Here is a 22862-nt window from a genome sequence, read left to right as displayed (position 1 = left end):
CTGGGGCAGACATCACCTCAACCTAGTTGGATCCATCAGTAACACATATTAAACCGTGTTAGACAGCGTTTCGCTCACAATTTACGCTCCTGAATGAGGTACGTAAATCAGGCAGTGATGTCAGCTGCATCATGGAAATACCTGAAACAGAGTCTAGTGTTTATCCGACAAAATCCACTGCTCCTATAAAGAGTCTGACGCTGGCAGGTTTGCTTCAGGGTTGAAAGTTCAAGAATGATGATCGGTTGAAAGAATCTAAAAAGCCCATTGCATTACTAATGTATAGAAACGTACAGCACGCCTTACTGCTGGCTAGTCATATATCAACACAAAAAACTGAAGTATGCCACAAGGTACAACAACATAAAGTAGAGAATGGAGAAAAGAAAAGAGTCTCTGGATAAATTGTTCGTTATAGAAGCGGCAGCGCTCCAACTGGGAGTTAGAATCAATATAATGTTATAAAGCAAGTTTGTAAAGGGCCTCAGCCCACTAGTGGATCTCTCTAAAGGATTCCTGTAACAGTATATGCATGGTGTGAGTTTGCAAGTGTACCCCTATGCTGGCACACTAACACACACACACATACTTTCAATCTAATGAAAGCATCTGAAAATAACCGTTTCTTTCCCTAAAGCTGTGTGTGCACCGGGTGTCTAATAATTACTGCCTGACTTGTATGTTAATGCTGGAGACCTTAATAAGAAAAGGCTTTATCGGACTGAGTTTCCATAGATAGCTCACTGCAGCTACAGCTGCCAAACCCACAGAAACACACATTGTGCACCTTAAGTATAAAGCTTGGCACACAAGAGAGAGATCTGCTATACTTACAAGAAGCCACCCCATTCAAACATAATCCACCTTTGATACAAGCTGATAAGCATTAAGATCAAGCTGCTTCTCTCCTGATACTCTATGAAAAGTTTCTTATAAGGAAGTCAAATGATTTTTCTGATATGGGTTTGCAAAGTAAAAATTATAAAGATAATGTGCAACAGAGTGCTGCAAAGTCAGCGTAGTGTGTCTATTCTTAATCCCAAAACAATTCTATGTATGCACTAAACCTGAAGCTTGATACTTAAACCTGCAGTAGGCAGAAGGTTTTTGGCGTCATTGGTCAAAAATTCCATAATAACCTTTCAGCATCTTGTAATTAAAGTTTTCTGAGAGAAAACTAGACTTCCGCACCTCCTCATGGCTCTGTTTTCAGGCTTTAAAAAATCTAGCCCATGACGAAAGACTTTGGCCAATCACAGGTTCCTATTGGCTGTTCATTCAACGGAGGCAGCTGTCAATCCCTCACGAACTACGATCAAATGGTCAAACTAGGCAACGCTGATCAAAAATGAATCAATATTCTGTAACTGCAATGCCTATTTCTCGAGTAAAATGTTTTCAGAAACATCTTGTAGTGTACCGTTTAACTGTAAAATGAGAAAATGTGCTCCGGCTGGTGGGCGGTGCTTAGTATTTCCTCAACAGATCTCAACATGGCTGCTGGGTAACAAACCATTTTACAGCTAAACCGTACACTACAAGATGTTTCTAAAAACATCTGAGGCAAGAAATAGGCATTACATATCAATGTAACATATCAATTTGTATTTGATCAGCGCTGCCTAGTTTGACCGTTTGATCAGAGTTTGCGAGTAATTGACAGTTGCTCAGAGACGACAGACTCCAGCTCGGCTCTGATTGATTGTTTTCCTTCTGTCTGTGAAATCTTGCAGATGCCATTAGGAGCACCGGAGGACACAGAGGCACATTATTTCTTTTTCAGATTACCTGTCTCATGCACTACTGTCAGGATATAGTGACCGTTTTATAAAAATAACTTTTTTTAAATCACATTTGCTCCAATTCTACCCACTGCAGCTTTAAAAGGTGCCCTGTGGAGTTTTCTTGTAAACAAAAGTTTCTGTTTGCATTAAGTGCTAATCACCACAATGCACTGTGTGTCCCTGAGGCCTAACAAACGTGTTGAATGCATTTCCTTCCTTATAAAACATTTGTACAACCCATTTTTTGAAAAGTTTGTTACCTGCATTGTTTACATCCATGTTTTTCTTTTTCTCCCCTGCTTTTGCTGGGACGTTATTGCGTTTTTCGGCAGTTTACTGCCAACAGTAGATCAGTGGAATTGTGTGACACAATTAGCAGGAATGCATATGTATGTGTAACACAGCGGGGACCCACTCATTACAACAGTCCTCCATAGTGCTACTAAGGGTCAAAAACTCCACAGGGTACCTACTGTATAAGCCGTTTTGGGAAAAATAAGATATCACTGAGTAAGTAGTAGACAAGGCAGGTCAAGGAAAAGTGTACGCCAACAAAATAAACTGTGACACTCTGTCACAATATACCTACTGGAAATCATTAAACATCTTATATTTATGAGTTTCACAGTGTTCAAGTACTGACGTATGGATGTTTCCTTTACATGGGGTTATAGTAACAGAGTAAGATATGTAACAGAGGCCCATATTATAAAACTACACACAGGACCAGCATCCACAAATCCACATGACATAATTTTACGTTGTAAAAACTAACTGCACTTCGGTAAACTAGAAATGAACAAGCCAGCTTTCACAGCCAGACTCAATGATGTGATTGTCACAGCGCTGCGGGACTTAGTTGGCAGGGCCGGTGAACACAGAGTCAGTAATACAGCCATATTAACACAAGACTGGATTGTTCTTATTCCATATGAACGCACAGCTTGCGTCATCTGTGGCACACACTTACATAGGCTGTAATTAATCCAGAATGGTGGTTTTAAATTACAGGTTATATCATGTTTAACTTGTTTATAATATGTTCTACTTGGAATGATATAGTCAACATCTGACAAGGGAAACCTGGCTAAAAAACATTAAAATGAGTAAGAGTAACAATTAGGCTCCTATGATGTGAGTGTGTTACTCAGTATGCTTTCAATCAAGTTGTAGCTCAAAGGGTGAGAAATCCATCCAGAGACTCTTGAATAAAAACTGTTTGAATGTTTAGTAAGGCATGAATAATATATATGAATATCAGGGGTTTCTGGTCATAGCAGCATTTGAACAATATCTTCTAATTGTGTATTTACAGAAGCCTCATTGCAAACACAGTAATGCATGCAAGGTCCTTAAAAGAAGCCATCCAGTAGTAATCTCTATAAACACATTCTGCATTAACCATAGACTGTATATATAGATGGACGACGCTCCTCCACTTCCTCCCGCTGTACAGAAGTGTAGCCAAAACATCCCGGATAGTGAGCCGAACACGGCCGCAGCTTGTCAGCGAGAGAGACTCACAGCTGCCAATCATGACGTCTCACCCCCCCTTTTTATAGCATCAAATAACTAATTAAAACCAAACTTGTCAGAAAAGTGAACACTTGAAAATACGTCAGTGTGATGAAAACTACCTAAAATGACAGAAACCATCTTTGGGAAAAATTTATGTAATGTGTACTTTGACTTTTCAGTTTGGCCCATGTCCCATTCGCTAACATGGAGGGGGAGGGATTTATGACCTATACTGCAGGCAGCCACCAGGGGGTGATCTATATGTCTTGGCTTCAGTTTTGGGGAGCTGTCATGTTGTCCATCTTTATATACAGTCTATGGCATTAACATGTAGACTCTGTAGGCAACGGGACACGGTTTTGGTATCGGAAGCGTTCTGGTTTTCATTTGTAGTCTGAGTAGTATTGACAAATCACATTCGAGCAGGCTTTGGTTGAATGCAGGTAAACAGTCCGTGTGGAGAGCAAAAGAGGCGGAGTGCATTGGCTGAAATGTAATCTCAGAACCCACCAGCTATCGTCTGGCAATGATTTTGCTTTTTATTGGTTTAACATTAGCTTGTAAACTGGCTACTTGTGAAACAATCTGGTTGTGCACGTCGTCTCTCAACTCCAACTCCAGTACTGTAAATAATAATAAACAGCGCATGCAAAAGGAAGTCCTGGCCCAAATACCCGCTGGCTACACCGGAACCCCAGAAATACAGCCCCTTGCCCCTAGAGGCTAATGCTACATTCATATGGAATCAGACGGTAGACCGGCAAACTGGATGTCATGTTAGTGGACGAGAGCAGGGCGGTAAAGTTAGGTGAGGCCGGCAGAGAATACTGGCAACGGTAACAGTAGACAGCACTGCCGTCCAACAGGAACGGGAGGTAACGCAGCTCCTTCACACCAGAGAAAGTTTGCAATAGAATATTAAGAGAAAGTTGCATTTTACAGCTACATGCAATACTAGAATAATTACATAAAATAATATAGTAGACTTGAAATAGTTTTATTTAACATATTTTAGTCCATCACCATAGCAACGTATCATCATGTGTGTTTCGTTTTGTCGTCCTTCCATACTGTCGGACTGACCCGTCAGCCTGATTCCATGTGAATGCAGCATTATCTGTCGTCAGACTGATAGCCAATGAGTTCCCAGATTGATCCAGTAGTGAACCAAATCACTGCAAAGTAACAGGATGGAAGCATCACTAGTTTTGTCTTCTATTCTGCCAGTATAGTATAATACTCCAGGGCCTAGAGTCCACTGAAAAACGTCCAAGTAAAGCATTAAGAGCAAATAGCAAAAATCCAGAGAGGAAAGAGGATAGCTGCAGCTGGTTTCCTTCTATTGAACTCGTAACCCACAGCCGTTAAAGTTTTATATGTATCAGTCTTTGTAGTGCACCAATATTATTATGAATAAACATGATACTAGCCATGAGACCGGTATCCCGAGAGGAAGGTAGACGAGACACGGCCGGATCAGCTGCTACAGTGGAAAATACATTATAGCTGCATTAAACAATAGGGTATTCATTGTGAACTCACTGCAGTGCAGGTTACGACCTGGCTGTGCTTGTCTGCCACGGTTATAAAAGTTTTCTGGCTACAAATGATTCTGTTCGTTCCAGCTACACTAAAGCAGCATCTTTTCACGATTATTCTTTCTTTATATTTTATTATCATGTCCTTCAAATGACCGCTATAGAAAAGTGACTTGATGAAATCCTTCGTCCTTCGTTCACCAACATCAATCACTGAAGCAGCTTCAACTAATGTCAGATATTTCAAGCGTGACCCTGTATGAAAAACTGTAAAAGGTTTTCTACTGCTGAGTATTTACGGTGTGATTTTCATCTCAGCATGGTTCCTGTATTGGCATGTGTGACACGGATAGGGCTTTTTTTTACGATGGATTAGTCAGTCCATTACCGGTGAAGACAGAAATGCCTCAGTGAGGTCACCAGTGGGACCAGATAACTGTCAACATACAATACGAAGGTATGAGCATGTTTTCAAAAAGTAATCCTCCTCTTTTCTCTTAACTCATCACTGATATAATGATGCAAACAAACCTCACAAATGCTTATACATAACTAGTAATAATAAAAGATTAGTGACACTGCAAAAAAGCTACAATTACTGAATGCCAAAATCTTAAAATGCAACGTCAGATCTCACAAATGTTAAGAGGAGTAAGATTAATTCTCGCACTGCTGTGAACACAGGAAAGTCCAGTTTGTTACATTGTCCAACTACAACAAGTCTGCACCAACACGCACACACACACACACACACACACACACATCAGCACTGACAGATTGATTTGTGGGAGAGGAAATGATAAGTTGTTGATTCTGGCTCGGGGAGTATTTCACTAAGATAGATAGATACTCAGAGGGAAGCATGGGACTTGTCTGATTAAGATAGATTGAAGTTATTATAAGTCATACGGAGGAGCTGTCAACTGGCCCTGGTGGTCTGGTATGAAAGGTTAAGCCACAAAGTTCGCAGAATCGCAGGTTTGAGACCTGGACAGTGATGCAAAGTGAGTGTAAGAGGAGGAAATAGCGGCAGGGAGGCAGAGAGAAAAGACAGAGACTATGTATAGAACTAAATAGTCTTTAAAATAGACCCATCTCTGTGTTGGTCATTTGTTATCGTCGCCTGTTGAAGCGTCTCTGGGGAGAAAGGAGGCAGTCACCTCTGATGCCGTTCCAGGAACGGCATTCTTCCATGGAAAGGTTTTAATATAGATTAGCTGTCCAGTCATCTCGCTGTAGTCACAGCACAAGCTTTATCTCGTATGATTAACAAGTCTTCAAACCCAGTTTATAATCTTTACAAACATTTCTATAGAGCTCTAGAGCAGTCATTCCCAAAGACTGGGTTGCGACCCACCGGTGGGTCACAGGAGATTTTATTAGGGTCGCCAAATAAATTTGCAGAATTTCTTTCATAGTCTTTTATTTAACATTTATATCTGCAGCCTACCTTAGAGCCATATGTTCGTATTATTCTGATAATTGTAGCCTGCTTATAACATGAATTACTCTAATATGAAAGGTTAGCGTACATTCTGTTTGTTTTACCGATGAGAGGTAAAAACATGAGGGCCTGTTAACTCCACCTAAATGCATTAATTTGTTCTCATTTATTACACTTTGTTGAATACTCAATTCTGATTTGTCAATCACAGTGTTCTACGGTCTGTTATTTCTTTATAGCAGATCGTTGCTATGTATAACAGGCCATTGCTATTGACGCAATTCTGATGTCGGACTCTGGAGGACCATTTTTGTGTCAAATTATTATATTTTTATTTTATTATATATTATATTAAGTAAACAGCCGTGCACGTCGGGGTCCTGAATCACCCTGTCGAGGTTTATCTAGCAATGACGGCCTGCTGTTTATTATCCCTTACCCTTACTTATTAAATATTTAACATGTGTATATGTTTTAAATAACATGCATAAAACAAAGTTGTGATTTATCAAACGTATATCTTTTCGGAAAGGCTGGTTTACCTATTCAAGATAGTATAAGGTGATGAGTGAATGACAGTAAAATTGGTCCGAAACATTCATTTATGCACAAATTCACTTCTCTCACAATTTATAGATAAAGTCTTTTTATTCATTTTTAAAAAGCGGGTCCCCAGAAAAAAGGTTTGGGAACGTTGCTCTAGAGGAAGGATTCATACAGATGCACTATTATGGACTAGGCATATATTTATTAGAAGAGAGATAGTGTAAATGGATTCCCAACCAATCTAAATTACCTATCCTGGCATAATGTTGCAGTTTGTACTTTGGAGTCTCTAAAATACCCAAGATGCACTCTGGTCAATATTCAGCGTAGAGCCAGGAGCTCTTAAAACAGGGGTTTGTCTCATGAGTGGGTGTGGTCATGGGGAGCTGACCTGGGAAATGATGCATCTATTTTCAGACGCTTAATGCACATCCTGCTCCCCTGGGCTGCCTTCCCCTAAATTATTTTAGCGGTGGATCCTGTAAGTGGGCTGCCCTCGGAAAGGTTTAAATATTGATCCACCGTGCTGTAAATCTAACTTGGAATAGAGGGCAGCTATTTTCTGTCTCCACACATGAGGGACCTTGTTCTTGAAAATCCTTTCATCCGTAAAACAAGTAAATGGATTTCATAATAAATGGTTTTAATGAGGATTAGCGGGAGTGCTTCTGCAGGCTACGTTCTACAAAATCTTTTTAGCAGCACATCCATTAAATGGTTGCTTCACTAAAAGGTATTAAGGTGGGCTGGTGCCTAGAGAGACAATCGTGTGACTAAACTATAACAGCTGCCTATCATCAGCCACTTGTCTTTGAACAAGACTCTTGATGAACAGTACCTGTGCATTACAATGTGCAATATGACTGTATATGGAATTATATGGAAAACCCTACTAAACTAATGCAGGTTATGTTCAAGGTGATGCAGGCTCTCAATATACTTGAGGAGAACTTTGCAACCCGCTCTCTCACACAGCCTGCTTTTGCTGAAATCTTTTCCTTTCTTCTCCAAATATCTCCTTATATGGACTATGTCAAACTGGGTTGCCGTGGTAAAGAAACGTTTCATTGGCACTTTGAGAAGCAGCACCGTCAATCTTGGCCTGTTTTTCTACACCGTAAAAAAGAGAAGTAAAGAAGTGGTGAGCAAAACCAGCAGTTACTGGGCAGATAGCTCAGGACATGCAGTTGTGGTTACACCTACCGGACCCTATGATGCAATACGTGATAATACCGTGGCTACGACTTGTGCCGTCAACGAAACACACAGTATATCCATACACGTATAGAGCTTAGCAACAGCAGCTGTTAGGCTAAGTGTGGTTTGGCAGGAGGGCTGCGTTCCCTAATAACCCCTTCTTAGAACCAACTCTATGGTTGGACTGGCAGAGAGCAATGTGTCTGTAACACACAGCAGAAACACACAGTGTGTGTGTGTGTGTGTGTGTGTCAGTGATCAGCGTTCAGAAGCGCTGCCCTTCATCACCATGAATTGGATTTAATAGGTTGGGTAAGATTAGGGTTTGGTTTGACTCTTTTAGAAAACTATATTGTTTGTGAAGAGTGAGTCATATCTTACATAAGATCTAATGAAATACAGAGGTACATAAACACATAGATACACACAGAGAGAGAGAGAGAGAAACAAATAGGAAGGTATGACGACGGGATGAAGGTATGATAAGAATGAGGGGGGCAGAGAGGCGGATCTAGATAGATGACCTGTTGAGTGACATCATATGTTTGTGTCACATACTGTAGACTGGCTGTCATCAGCCCTCAAGTTACCCTTAGTCTCTGTATACAATGTGTAGATTTATTCCCACGCACCCATTGCATAATCAATATCACCTTACATCCTGTCACATGCTCCTCTCCCTGTCTTCTGCTAATAATCTACATTTCTGTCCTCTTAGAGACCCAAAGTTAAATAACAAAAGTCTCCCCAAACCAGATGCACTGCTGTTCTGTTTTGCAATATTATTTTCTCTTGAAAAAAAGCGTAGAGAATCTGCCACATAATACATTGTTTTTGATACAATTGGCTTTAATTTCACAAAGACCCAACCACATGACATTTTGAGGCTTTTACTTTCAAAACAAGATGGTGAGTTGGGACGTAAATCAGTCATTGGTCAGAGTGCAGAATTTTATGTTGGTTTCGTTAGTTCAAGTTTTTGTTTGCAACTTTTGATGCACAATTATGTAACCAGTAATGGAGACTGTTCTTTTTATTCACGTTTCACTTTTTGACTGATTTATTGAAAAAAAAAAAAAAAATCACTCTCTGGAGCTGGAATTTTTAGACGTGACCTGACCCTAATTTGGAATTACCTATAAGTATAAAAGCATACTCACAAGTCATAATATCCACTTACAGTATACTTTACAGTCTTAAAAGGTACTGTGTATAACATATTGTGGCATTTAGCGGTGAAGTTGCAGATTGCAACCTCTCCCGTGTACGAAACGTGTAGAAGAACTACGGTAGAAACGCAAATGGTCCTCTCTAGAGCTGTTGTAAAAGTAGCGTAGGTCATTTAGAGAATAGCAGAGTCAGTGCGTAGAGCTTGTGTGTACGTGGGAAGTGAGTGGTGAAGCAAGAGAGAGAGCGGCAGCAAATGTGTGTGAGCGAACAATTGAGCTAGTGGGGCAGAAGACAGTTAGTTTAGCTTTGAGAATATCAAGAGAATGTACAGTGGAAGTTGCAGTTTGTGCATAAATAAATGCTGCAGCTCCTCAAGATTTGTCTTGTTTCCTAGCAGCTGAGTGGAGTGACGGGGGTTAACTCTGGAGTAACAAGTAACGTTATTGACTCCAGCCCAAGCACGAAAGGTCAACACAGTGGCTTATCGGTTCTGGGCTACTGTAGAAACATGGCGTACTCCGTGAAGAGGACCCGCTCGCTATGTAGATATAAACAACTCATTCTAAGGTAACAAAAACACGACGATTCTTATTTTCAGGTGATTATACACCAAAGAAAACATACTCATTAATATTATATTCCATTTCTGCCGATAGAACCCCCTGATTATTACACACTGGTCCTTTGAGGCAGACTTAGCAAACATTTATTTTAACAGCACCAAAACTGCACCAGCACTTACTCACACTCCTGCCAACATCTTGAAACCTCAAACCATTTAACTGTCATTCTGTGATGCTGCAGTAAAGGTCAGAGTGATCTGCTGAGACAATTATAGTTTAGCTACTGCTAACTTGTTCTGGGAATAAGAAAACCCTCACTGACCAACATCAACATTTACTTCCATTTATCATCTTTTTTTTAATCTGTTTTATCAACATGAGCTCTTTAGAATATTTTTTTTGCAATGCAGAATATTTTTTGGTCAAAATGTGTTATTTCAGATGTGACAGATGTGTCATTATTTTTCTTGTTTTCTTTTTCTATTTCTGTCTGTCATTTATTCTCTCAGTTATTCAGCGTCTTCCATAAATTTGAGTCCATGCACGCACTCCCAGACACAAACACACACACACACACACAGAAACACACAACTGTGGTAAGAATCCACATGGCTCCAGTTTGTGGGAAAAGTATCACATCCAAAGTAATAACACAAACATGGCAACCCAAAGCGGCCCCAAGGGGGATTGGCACAGGACCTGGCAAGCCATTCATCATCAGTTTCATGTTGCCATAAGTCTGTACACTGCCAGCTCTAGTGATTTGTGTGTGTGCGTGTGTGTGCATGTGAATGCACTACATATGTGGATGCAGTGCATGTATGCTTCCCTGTGAAGCTGCACCGTCCAAGCAGAACGGAACAGAAGCCTGAGGATTATCAGTTTCAGGATCATGCTTTAGTTAAAGTGATGAGGGAAACATATTTGTGCAAACTTTAATGTGTGAATGAACAGCAGACTGGGAGGGCAACAAGAGGTGAAGTTAGGAGTAGACACTGAGAGGCATAGAAACCAAGGGACCATCAAGTTACTTGTTCAAGCAGAGGGACTGAAGCCAAGATTTGTGCGCCAGAACTTTTGATTGCGGCACTTTCAGACACTCAATGCAATCGAGAGCGAAAAAAGGTTTCCTCTGTGGTCGATACATGACAGATGGCATATGATTCAGCTGAGCTATATCACAAATGTGGTGGGGGCGAGGTTGTGAAAGGATGGAGATGGAGAGAGCGAGAGAGAGGGGAAGGAAGGAAGGAAGCATGGGAATCAGTTTTCATCTTTCTAATCACTTATAGGCCATGTGGCATTGCTGGGATGAATGAGTGTGGAGATAAAACAGGGACATGTGCTTTTATTGCATAGTAGGTAGTGTGTTCATCGTGTGTAGGTAGTGTGTTCATCATGTGTGTGTGTGTTTTAGTCTTACCCTGGAGATGGTGAGGGGCATGTTGAAGTCCTTCCCTCCCTGCAGCCTGAAGCCCCAGGGGGCTGGGCCCAAGAGAGTGACGCTGTAGTTGCTGCTCATGGTCTCCTCGGATGATGTCAAAACTTTTTTCGCCGTTGATGTTACTGACAAGTGATGATGTTGACGGCGGGAAAATATGCTGCAGATCAAGTGATAATAGTGATGTCACTGGGTTTCGATGATAGGTAAGAATTTGGCTACGGCTCCCTTTAGGATGTTGTTCCGAGATCTGAGGGAGGATATGAAGGAAAAGATTTGTTTTTGTATGGTTATTTAAGACAAGGGAGGTGATGAGAGATATTTAGTGATGGTTGACGAGAGGTCAAGAGGATAATGCAAAGGGAGGATACGAGAAGCACAAGTGAAAAACACATATATCATTAAAACAAACACTTCAGTTACAGCCACTTTCACTAAATACACACAAAAACTGATTCCATTATGCAACGCGCTGCACACTCATAAACAGGTGAAAATATAAACACATACACATGCAAACAATACTAGAGTATGCTGCAGCAGTTCAGTAGCATAAAATGACTCACAATACCCCCCAGGAAACCCTCACCAGAGGACAATTAAACAGCTATCATTAATATAATTACAGAACTATTTAGTGCCATTATATTGTTAACGGTAAGGCTGTACCTCTTTAATGGAAATTCCAGAGAGGAAAATAATTCCTTCACAGGCAGGTAGACAATGTAATCCCTAGTTTCCCCTCGGCTATCCCCTTCCCAGCAAACACACTGTATGTGTGTGAGAGAAGTAGAGAGGGATGCAACGCTCTTATATACCAGCTAATGACAGAGGGGAGGGGAGAGGTGGAGGAGGGGAGAGAAGAGGAAGAGGGAGGCGAGAGGAAGAACGGGTAGAGGTTAGGGTTGGAAGGAGAGAGGGAGGAGAAAGAGGAGGGGAATCGCCCATGGGTGGAGTGAGTGAAGAGGAGGAGAAATGAGGGAGATGATATGAAGGGGGAGATTAGGGGATGGGAGGAGACGACACAACATGAGGGGGGAGAAGAAAAGGGGGGGATTAAGGAAAAGAGTGTGGGAGCAGTGCACACAGAGAAAATCACAAGGGGAGGGAGACGGGGGGGGCAAAGAGGAGAGGGGACAGTTTATCTTTCATCCGGATATTTTGGGAACATTGACTCAGTGCTGCAGGCTGCTTCGTTTAAGGTGGAACCAGCCGTAACCAGATCATGACCCGGGGACACATCCCAAAGGCTTTGATTAAAATGCCTCTCAAAGGTAACCTTTAAATGACACATTGGGGTGATGGTGATTCGATACAAGCTCCGGATCAACTTGTTCAACTCCTGTAATATGGCTGTTTCACTTCTGCTGCACTGATCTCCCAACAACAAGACTCTCAGACAAGCATTTTTGGAAAATCAAAGCAAGAATGAGATTCTTCATCAGTTGATGTCACTTGTCTCTTTTTAATGTACAATTAAATAGACTCCGTCATCTAATTTTTAAATGCTGCTTTCTATCCCATAGTTCATTTGTCCTAAACTAACCAGCTTTAGTTCAGAATCATAATCATTTTTATCCGCCAAGTACATACAGGAATTTGACTCCGGTTTTATGCATCTCTCTAAGCTATGGATAACAAAGCTGGACCAAAAAGGTGAGGAATAGACAGGGCTGTTATTTACACAAGTAGTGGAAAAATAGGTGTATATATATATTTTATAAATACTTATATAATGCACCAATGACCAACAATAAAATAAAATCTCTATACACAAGTCAAGTGTTTTTGAAGTGTAAGCAATACAAATAGTGCAAATAAATAAATACTGAATGGATATACATGGACTGGAATATTATGTACAGTATGCACATGTATACATGTCTATATACTGTATGTACAGCATGTAGGATTTACAGTGACAGATGATATGTACATAATTTAAAAAGTAAGTGCGTTAAAGACTAAGAATTATAATCTATCTCTACCTCTCCCCCTTTAAAAAATGTGCCAAGCATAAGCAACCTAGTGCCTAAGTGCAGCACCATCATGTCCATCTTGTTTATCCGTTTCCTCATTCTTTATGTCCAGGCAGCTGGCAGCTCTTCTGCACTTCTATCTGGCCTCAGTCCATTCCCCCTTTTCTAGCCGAGACAGATCAATATTGACTTTGTATTTAGACTGATATAGTAGTGGCTCAATTAAACATCATCCCATTACTTTCTTGGCCCTGACCACACACACACACACACACACACACACACACACATATCTTGCCAAGTCAGCTCTGCACTGTGTTCACTGCTGGTTATAGCAGTCGGATGAGTTCACAGTCAAAATACGTTTACCACAAATATCAAAGAGGAGATGGAGAGCTTGAGAAAGAACATGAGCTGAACGGGGGGTGAGGTGGCTGAACGATCTTCAAGATAGATAAAAAGAGAGATAGAGAGAATAAATTGCACAAAGACCTATAATGGAGAGACAAGAGGGAGAGGAAGCAGGTTAACCTGCCTCTAACACTTTTGATAAAGACAACATCATGATGGATACACAGTATGAGAAGATTAATCACACAGAGTCACACACATAAACACAGGATGCTCTTCATTAACCTGCTAATGGAGGTTCCCACACAGACAGAGCACACTTCTCCAGCACAGCCCGGTGTAACAACAGCAGAGTTAGACCGTGGGAGGAGCAGAGACGGTAGATTCATTAACCCCGTTTCCGCTGCAGAGCTGAGGGGGTCTCAATGGGGTCAACTTAACTTTTACAGCCAATGTAATTACAAAAGGCACACAGTGTTTATTCAAAGCGATAGCACGGATGGTTGCTCATGCCTGTTGTAAAAAAAAGACTAACCACATCTTTATAGGTGGAGATGACATGGATAATGAGTGGTTAGCCTTGTTTGATGCGATGGTGAACACCATGGGACCTAACCTTTCTCAGACCTGCCTGCCACTGTAGTAAACCAGGTTAATACCAGCCGTCTCTGCTGTTAGATTAATTAAAAACATACTTCTGGTTAGCCACAACAACAGTTACCATAACATTCCTTTTATTTCCTTTCGGTCCCACATTTAACACTGTATGACTACGATCAGGGGTATCCAAGGCAAACAGAGAACAACAGGAAATCAGAGGGGTGTACCACAAAGCGAGATTTGTGGGTTAGCGAGGTATGTTGAGCCTAAAGCCAGTTTTCAGTGTCACGAAGGTTGGCTCTCTTTTAATGGTAAATGGTATATGGACTTGCATTTATATAGTGCTTTTCTAGTCTTCTGACACTACTGGTATTGCAGCTAATAGAGCACTTACCACAGATAATATTCAATCAATAAAATAAATTTCACTTCTATTTGGCCTAAAACTGAAGGAATTTCCACGTTTCCTTCATTATGGGACAGTGTCAGACCAAAATGTATAACGTTTAAATATGCTGCATCAAGTTTAAAGTTTAAGCACCCTAGAATGTGCAGGTGTCGCGTTAGAAATAAACTACAACTAGTACTTTTCTGCCAGCATTTTCTCTTTTGCCTTATTTGCAACAACAGTGATGCTTTTTTGCAACAATTTTGTCATATTCTTCAAAGGCGGAAGTAGATGGCACGCAATCGATCCATTTTTTTGCGTTAGAAGGGTCAAATGAGGTGCCAAACGCCTCCTTTTATGAGAACGGGCACAGAGCCTGCAGAAGAAATCCTTCGTTAACAGAGACAGCTGATAACCTCCGTCGTGTATACCCGCCATCTCTGACTGGGGATTTAGGATTTGTCGAACCAGTTAAGGCAAAGAAAGCCTGGCTATGTCAAACTTGCTTCATGGTACACCCCTCAGTTGTGGAGGCACAGAGAGATAGATAGAGATTGAAAAGTTGTTTTGCAACTAAAATACCGGTTACGTTGGGAAACGATTAGAGTTAAAGGAACCAGACACTGGCTGCTCAAAAGTCATTCACGACTCCAACCTCCAGATACGAAGCTAGAAAAGCAACAGTGCACCACAATATGCACAGATTGTCTCCACAGACAAACCCCTGTACTCGGGTAACATTCAGCTGCTTTACAGTCAACATAAGGACTTGCGCTGAGGATTTAGCACTATCTTGACCTGTTTAAATCCATTTTAAACTAAATGTTTACGGGTGTAAACCCTGTGTACTACAGATGATGCTTTCTCACAGGATCACGTATATATATATTAAGAGAACTGCACACAAAGAAATGTGTGTGTATATGGTGTATTTCAGAGAGTGTGAAAGATGAGAAGACCGTGTCAAGACAGAGTTTGGATACATTGTCCACTGGATAAGGACACAAATGAAACATTATTCCAAGGAACAACTAAAAATAATAAATAACTGTAAACTGCAGTTAGGTCACGTTTCAATGTCCCATTCCCATGTGACAAGAGTACTGGTTTTGAGTCCCATGAAGATATAATTTCTAAAATATGGGCCCTCCTGTCTATTGCACTGTATTAAAACATTTGATCAATTGCTTGTAGTGTCAAAAATGGCCAATGGCCAAAAACTGCAACAGAGAGAACAAAGGAGATTTGTGGGCCACATGATAATGATATCAAACACTAACAATAGAGAGTGTGCTACAGCTCGAAACCTCAGACACCCCGCCAGCCCTTTGTTCTGTCAAATGGTCTATTCCAGTCCCCATATGCTCACCTCTCCACATGCCTAATGATCGCAGCTTAGCCCCCAGCCACACACACACACATGCTCACAAACACATACACACACACACATGCACAGAGAGACAAGACCCGCCTCTTAATGGTATGATAATCTGCCCCTCTAAATGACATTTAATGCATCATCCACGTGAATAAAAGGAGGGGGACACACCCCCTACTCTGCCAGCTGCCCACACACACACACACACACACACACACACACAGGAGGGTCACAGCATACGATCAATCTCTCTTGTGTTTAAATCATGTTCAGGTCAAAACTGAAGACAACAGCTGGCGTCTGAATAGCATTAATTCTAAATTTGTTTAAAATCCTGTCAGTCAAATTTATCAAAATATGAATCCTAAATACACTACAAATATAATGGTCAACTCCAAGATGTGTCTGTGCCTAACTGTATGCCGAAAAAGGGTTTGATTATTCTGTAAACAATCTTGTTTAGTGTAGATTAAAATGCACTAAAATGTGCTAAAAAGTATAAGTTATTTTATGTTATAAGAAGGTTGATTTTGTGTTGCAAAATCGTAACAATGCAAAGGTACGCTGATATAAATAACTGATTTCAAAAGACCTTGGGAAGGCATTTTTGTTTAGCAACTGGAATAATTTAAGGTATTTTTTTGTTTCCCTCAGTTAGACTGATGGAGGAAATGGGCAGCGTGCCGGATATAAATAACCTACAGTGAGAGAGAAAACACAAATCACAGAAAAACTAAATAACTCCATAATCACGCAAATTATTCTGTACACAAACATTACTTTCACTCCCAGGTATACACATGTATCTGCAGGTAGACAGACAAACATGTGTAAGGTTGTTTATGCTGGGGAGAGTATTTGTCTGCCAGCCGTCTAATCAGTCTGACCCCTCCAGACTGATATAAGCCTAACTAATCCCACATCCCATCTCTGTAAATACTGCACAGTTAGGGGTAGGGTTAGGGCAGGAGCCTTTTCTTTCCCAAGGATTTAGCTAATGCCGTCGGAAAAAATGCTTCCTGTCCAGGGATTTAATTTAATTTACTGCCAAACCAGTAATTAAATAATTTCTTACACTGCGCTGTATGTTTTATTCTTGTATTATATACCTGTCTTAATCTATTTAGCTTGTTTTTATTTTCTATCTCTTGGATTTTTAATTTGTAATGTTTTTAATTGTATTTAAATGTCCATTTATAATGTGTTTCTTTTGCATCTTGTCATTTTGATGTGTTATGTAAAGCACTTTGTATTGCCTTGTTGCTGGAAGGTGATACACAAAACTTGCCTTGCCTAATGGTAGTAGATAAGTATATTTAATAGCCGTCAAAGTTAACGCGATAATAACATGTTAACACAAATAAGCTTTAACTTCTTTAACTCCTCTCTGAGCTCACTCACTGTTTATAACCGCTCGCCTTCACAGTGGAAAATATTCCTCCCTGCCTACCAGCCAACCAGACAGACAGACAAACACACTGGGAGACAGACAGCTCAGAACAAACGATTGTCCGTCCCTAAGAGAGATAAACTGAGAGAAATCTGGCTTCAGCCGCACAGAGACATGAACACACACACTATTGCTTAATGTGTGAGTCAAGTCTGGGTCAATCAAAGAGAGGCATTTTAAAAGCCAAGTGTAATGTTGCCTCTGAGACATACAGAGACAATCCACCACTTAAGATCAGCTGCTCTTAATCGTTCCTTCCATCTCCGATTTGGATTTGGATAAACACTCAAAGTTACTGACCTTTCCTACTATGTAGCACCACTCTCAGGCACACATTTCCAAATCTAATGAGCACATTCATGCTCCCCAGAGGAAGAATTTTCCCTTCATACCAGACTGTTGACAAACTCTACATTGATCACACCATAACTGGTAAGGCAGTGAGATGAGCAAAAATAATCAGTGTGTTGTTTAATCAAATACCATGAAACTGTGGGTGGTGGAAACTACAATGTCTGGGAACACTGGCAGGTCTTTATAGAAATGTTTTTCCCTATCCAACACTGCAGTACAACTTGTATCCACCTATCTCTACTTAGTAGTGTGTTGACATTAGGGCTGCCCCCTAAAAGTCAATGACTGGAGTCATCAATCGGCTTACAGACTCCACTCTAATCCTTTATCTCATTCATGCTTTATTTATTCCTTGAAAATATGTGTGAAGTCTTTTAATACAATACACCACTCAAGGTTGATGCAACCGCAATTTTGTTATGCTTATAATGACAATTAGAGCTGCAATGATTAATCGATTAGTTGTCAATTATTAAATTAATCGCCAACTATTTTGATAATTGATTAATCGGTTTGAGTAGTTTTCTGAGAATAAAAAGTCAAATTTCTCTGATTCCAGCTTTTTAAATGTGAATATTTGCTGGTTTCTTTACTCCTCTATGACAGGAAACTGAATACGTTTGAGTTGTGGACAAAACAAGACATTTGAGGACGTCATCTTGGGCTTTGGGAAACACTGATTGACATTTTTCAACATTTTATAGACCAAACAACTAATCAATTAATCGAGAATATAAGCGACATTTGCACTCCTAATGACAATAGAGTTCTATCCTATGCTTGATTGATTATCTATTACGTCACTTGACTCATTTCTGCTCTCTGTTTTGACGCTCTCAGCTCCGGTGTGACTACTAGTGATTTTGGCTAAACTACTTTTGAACCAGACGCTGGGACGACCTCCTCTGCTGCCGTTAAGTGTGACTGATTTTTTGGCAGCCGGCGCTGCCAGCAGCCCGACAGGAGGGACGCTTCAGCCCTAGTTGACACTGAAAGAATGACAAACATGCTTAAAGTTACTCAAAGATGGTACGGTTGCTAAGGTTTTCAGTGCAGTGTTGATGGACACTTATTTTCCCCACAGTACAATGCATTACGGAAATGGAGCAGCTACTTGCAGCTGGAAAAATTAAAACAAATTGCGCGCAGCTGTGAGCCAGCTCCAGGAACATCTTGGAAAACAAAAAAATGAATTATTAAACCTTTGGAAGAGTATTTTGCTCTCTGGTTTTGGCAGTATTGGCATTAGCTTTCCACAGTTGCGGTATTATTGACGTCTATTGGCCCACATCTAGTATCATACAAAACAGCAAGCTACACATTTTATTTTTTTGTGTGTGTGTGATATTGCTGACAGTCTTCCGACTTGACACTTTGTCATAATTTTTTTCATAATAGATGTGCCTCATTCATTACATCAGCCTCAGTGTCATGATACTGGCTTTAGTGGATACTGAATTATGCATGGATTAGTAGTTGTTGTGTGTTGACTGCAGTATCTGACATAAACACAGGATATAAAGAGAAGAAGGTGAAGTAGGGCAACTAAGATCACAGGATGATGGGGAGAAGAAAGTGATGCTGATGAATTGATGAAAGGCAAATGAATCACACTTAAACCGAACCTCAACCTATGTATAATCAAGTGCTGTAGGGTGTGTGTGTGTGTGTGTGTGTGTGTGTGTACTTGCAACTGCTGCCCATATATCAGTGACCAGAGGCAGAGCTTTAGTATGAGCAGGGTCTCAGGGGGAGATCAAAGCATCTGCTCCATTCAGCAGCACAGACTAAAGCAGGACCAAACATCAATACTATACCCCGCCCCCCACATCACTCTCCCTACACCTCTCCCTCTTTCTCTCTATATGGATATACAGTATAACCTACATCTTCCACTATTTACTCTTTATTCCACTCAAGGTATAACCTCATTTTCACATTATCTTCTCTCTCCATCTGCCTTAATGTCATTCATCTTTAATTTGACTTGCAATGATAGGCTAACCATTAATGATGCGTAAGATTTACTTTTTATATTGTTACAACAGTTTTAACAAATACACCTATACAGGCTATAACATATGACACCATTGGGAACTACATGACAGCGATTGACACTTGAAATCCAAAAATAATTGTAGAAAAATCACATCTCTTGCAACCTATGATTTATTTTTTTCACTGACATTTACAAACCAACTAGAGTCCCACCACATTAGTGACATATAGCCCAGCATACCTACAATAATTACACAGCGTTGGACTTCATCATTGAATTGTGTGATAAAAGTGTTAAAGCACCCTTGAAAAGACAGCAGGTAACCTCTGAATGTAACCAAAACATACTACAGAAGGAAGAACAAACATTCACCATGGGGTTAGCAGGTGTTTACTCACCGTGTCGACGAGCAGTGTCTCTGTACTAGCCTGTCTGTCCTCTCCGGTGTCCTGGGACAATTTACAGTTTATTAGACTTCCGCGGCCACTTATTGAGCTCTTTGTGTGATAGGTCCGTCAGTAATGGAGCTACGTCATCACGCAATTACGCACTCAACGTGAGAGAGTGGGTTCAACATGTTCTCCTGATTGCAAACGTCTATTTGCGTGTAAACGCACTTATTACAACAGAAGTTATTACACAGCTGCAGTGTGACCGTGTTAAAGTGGCAGTAGGCAGAATGTTTTTGGCATCATTGGGAATAAATTCCATAATAACCTTGCCATAATAACCAGCATATTGTAATTCAAGTGCTCTGAAAGACTATAATAATATAAAATAATAAACTTTATTTATATAGCACTTTTCTAAACAAGGTTACAAAGTACTTTTCAGAAAAAAACAAAAAAATATATAAATCAGCAAAGAATAAAATACAATCAACAACAACAATCATACAATCAAGAAACATCTAGGGGTTAAATACAATTTAGAAAACAGAATAAAATGGCAAGAGAGGGATGATAAAAGCCAGCATCATATCAATCACTCAAAAACGCTTTCCTATAAAAGAAAGTTTTTAGAAGGGACTTAAAAGATGGTAATGAAGTGGATAACAAGACTTCTACAGCTCATCATGGCTCTGTTTTCAGGCTCCCGGGTCACAAACTTTCTCATTTTACAGCAAAACAGTACACTACAAGATGTTTCTGAAAACATTTGAGGCGAGAAATAGGCATTACAGTAACAGAATATTGATTCATATTTGATCAGCGCTGCCTAGTTTGACCGTTTGATCAGAGTTTGCGAGTGATTGACAGCTGCTCAGAGTCGGCAGACTCCAGCTCGGCCCTGATTGGTTGTTTTCCTCCGGTCTGTGAAATCTTGCAGATGCTATTAGGAGCACCGGAAGACACAGAGGCACATGATTTTTAAATGTAATCTTACACTATGCAAAATCTCTTTTAGGCCTAAGTCATTTATAAATATCCCCAGCAGGATATTCCAGATCTACTGTGTGGTAGCCTACATATTAAACCTCAGACCGGAGAGTGTGCTCGTATGCATGCATGGGCGGGTCGGTCAAATACAACACCACTCTGCACACTGGCATTATGGGCTTGTAGTAATAAAAGTGGCCCGCATCCGTCCACATAAAGGCAGAGCAGTGTCCTGCCAGGTGACAAGAGGCCAGTTCTGCTAGTTAACTGGTTATTATGGATCTCCAGTTTCAGTTGGGAGCAGCCTTGGTTTCACTGCACATGCTTCTGCTTCCCTGCATGGTGATGTAATCTCTCTCTTAGACACAGACACACATACAGTCATGCACATCTAGTCTGTCATAAAGTTGTTGGTGTGAGGACAGAAAAGCACTGAGATGAACATGTTGTTTGTTTGGATGGCAGCCTTTTCGTCCATCATCTTATAGTCGATCGTCAGTCTCTTAAACATCAGCTGTGATTTATCAGCTAGATTTTTCATATGCTACATTATATTAGAACATTTTCAAACTCTGATCCAAATAAGTAATACTATACATGTAAGATACTGTATGAAAACATCTTCCAACTTCTGCACAATGTCAAATTCAGTTGTCTGAATGTTTGGGGTGACAGGTGCCTCTAATGAGGAACACACACTATTATCTTACTACATAAGTCTGAGTTAATGTGACATTTTGCTCTTTTCTTTTACTTCCTAAATCTAAAAATGTCTTCACTGTTTGAAATGTTATTGAAATGAATAAAGAAAAAAGCTGCACCATCTTCCTCACTGGGTGAAATCATATCCTTCAGAAATATGATTCACTACATCCCTCTAGTGGTCATTTACTGTCATTACATATAAAATAACCAACTCCATAATTAATACTGCTCATTCATTGTAAATATGAAGTACAGGAATGAAACTAAGTACATTTACTCAAGTATTGTACTTAAGTACAAACTCAAGCTACTTGTAATACTTTGCTTGAGTATTTCTAATTTATCTAATTACTTCTACACCCCTCCCCTAAATATTGTACTCTTTACTCCACTACATCTGTCTGACTGCAATAGTTACTTTTCATACACTTCCTGACCAGTGAAAACCATGTATCTCCAAATTTGTTGATTTTTAACTTCCGTGATAAACTGAAGGATCAAGTGTTTATAAAAAAATCTGAAATCCAGTGAAACTGAGGGAGGAGGAAGAGAGATTCATTAAGTCAAAGGTCACACTGTAGCCCCCACAACACCACTAACAGTACTCCCCCATGTTGCCTCTCTATTATCTGCTTAGTTTAACATAATAATAAAATAATCATATAAACAAAAATAGCATAACACTTAATATCATTTATATCATAAATAAGTATGCAAGTGACCTTGGCCATGTGAGGAGTTTTTTACTCTTCCTTGCTCGTCCATATGGCAGTTACAGCCTCACCAACTGTCATTCACTAATGACGGTTCACTGCACATTCAACTTCAGCCTCACAATTTAGAAATATGCTTTCATACCTTCATATTCTCCCTCATATTGCAATTCTGCTAAACAGCTAAATGAAGATAGCAATGCAGAGATACATCAAAATCAAACAGTTTGATGATGATTCATATTTTTCCTCTAATGACTTGTGGTGCAGACCTAAAAATATATACATAGAGCAACATATTGCTATAATATATTAATATTACTGTATGTCATTAATCATGCAAACAAAATGGTTTGGGCTGATTT

At 40.1% G+C, this 22862-nt stretch overlaps 1 protein-coding gene across 5 annotated transcripts in view; it reads right to left on the bottom strand.

Annotated features, from left to right (window-relative positions):
* Window positions 1-12085, bottom strand: part of pdlim5a (PDZ and LIM domain 5a) — a 74405-nt gene extending 62320 nt beyond the window's left edge. For 2 of the 5 annotated variants that reach the window (XM_074637820.1, XM_074637821.1), the window contains exons 1-2: window positions 11871-12085; window positions 11184-11451 (exon numbers count right to left, since the gene is read on the bottom strand). In XM_074637820.1, coding sequence (XP_074493921.1) covers window positions 11184-11282 — 99 coding nt within the window. In that variant the 5' untranslated portion in view covers window positions 11283-11451; window positions 11871-12085. The remainder of the gene's footprint in view (window positions 1-11183; window positions 11452-11870) is intronic. The other 3 variants (XM_074637817.1, XM_074637818.1, XM_074637822.1) reach the window with 2 other exon arrangements.
* Between the last annotated feature and the right edge of the window lie 10777 nt (window positions 12086-22862).

The sequence above is a fragment of the Sebastes fasciatus genome, chromosome 6, assembly GCF_043250625.1.
Source record: "Sebastes fasciatus isolate fSebFas1 chromosome 6, fSebFas1.pri, whole genome shotgun sequence".
In the NCBI taxonomy this organism is placed as follows: Eukaryota; Metazoa; Chordata; class Actinopteri; order Perciformes; family Sebastidae; genus Sebastes; species Sebastes fasciatus.
This window is presented reverse-complemented; position numbering and strand designations above follow the sequence as displayed.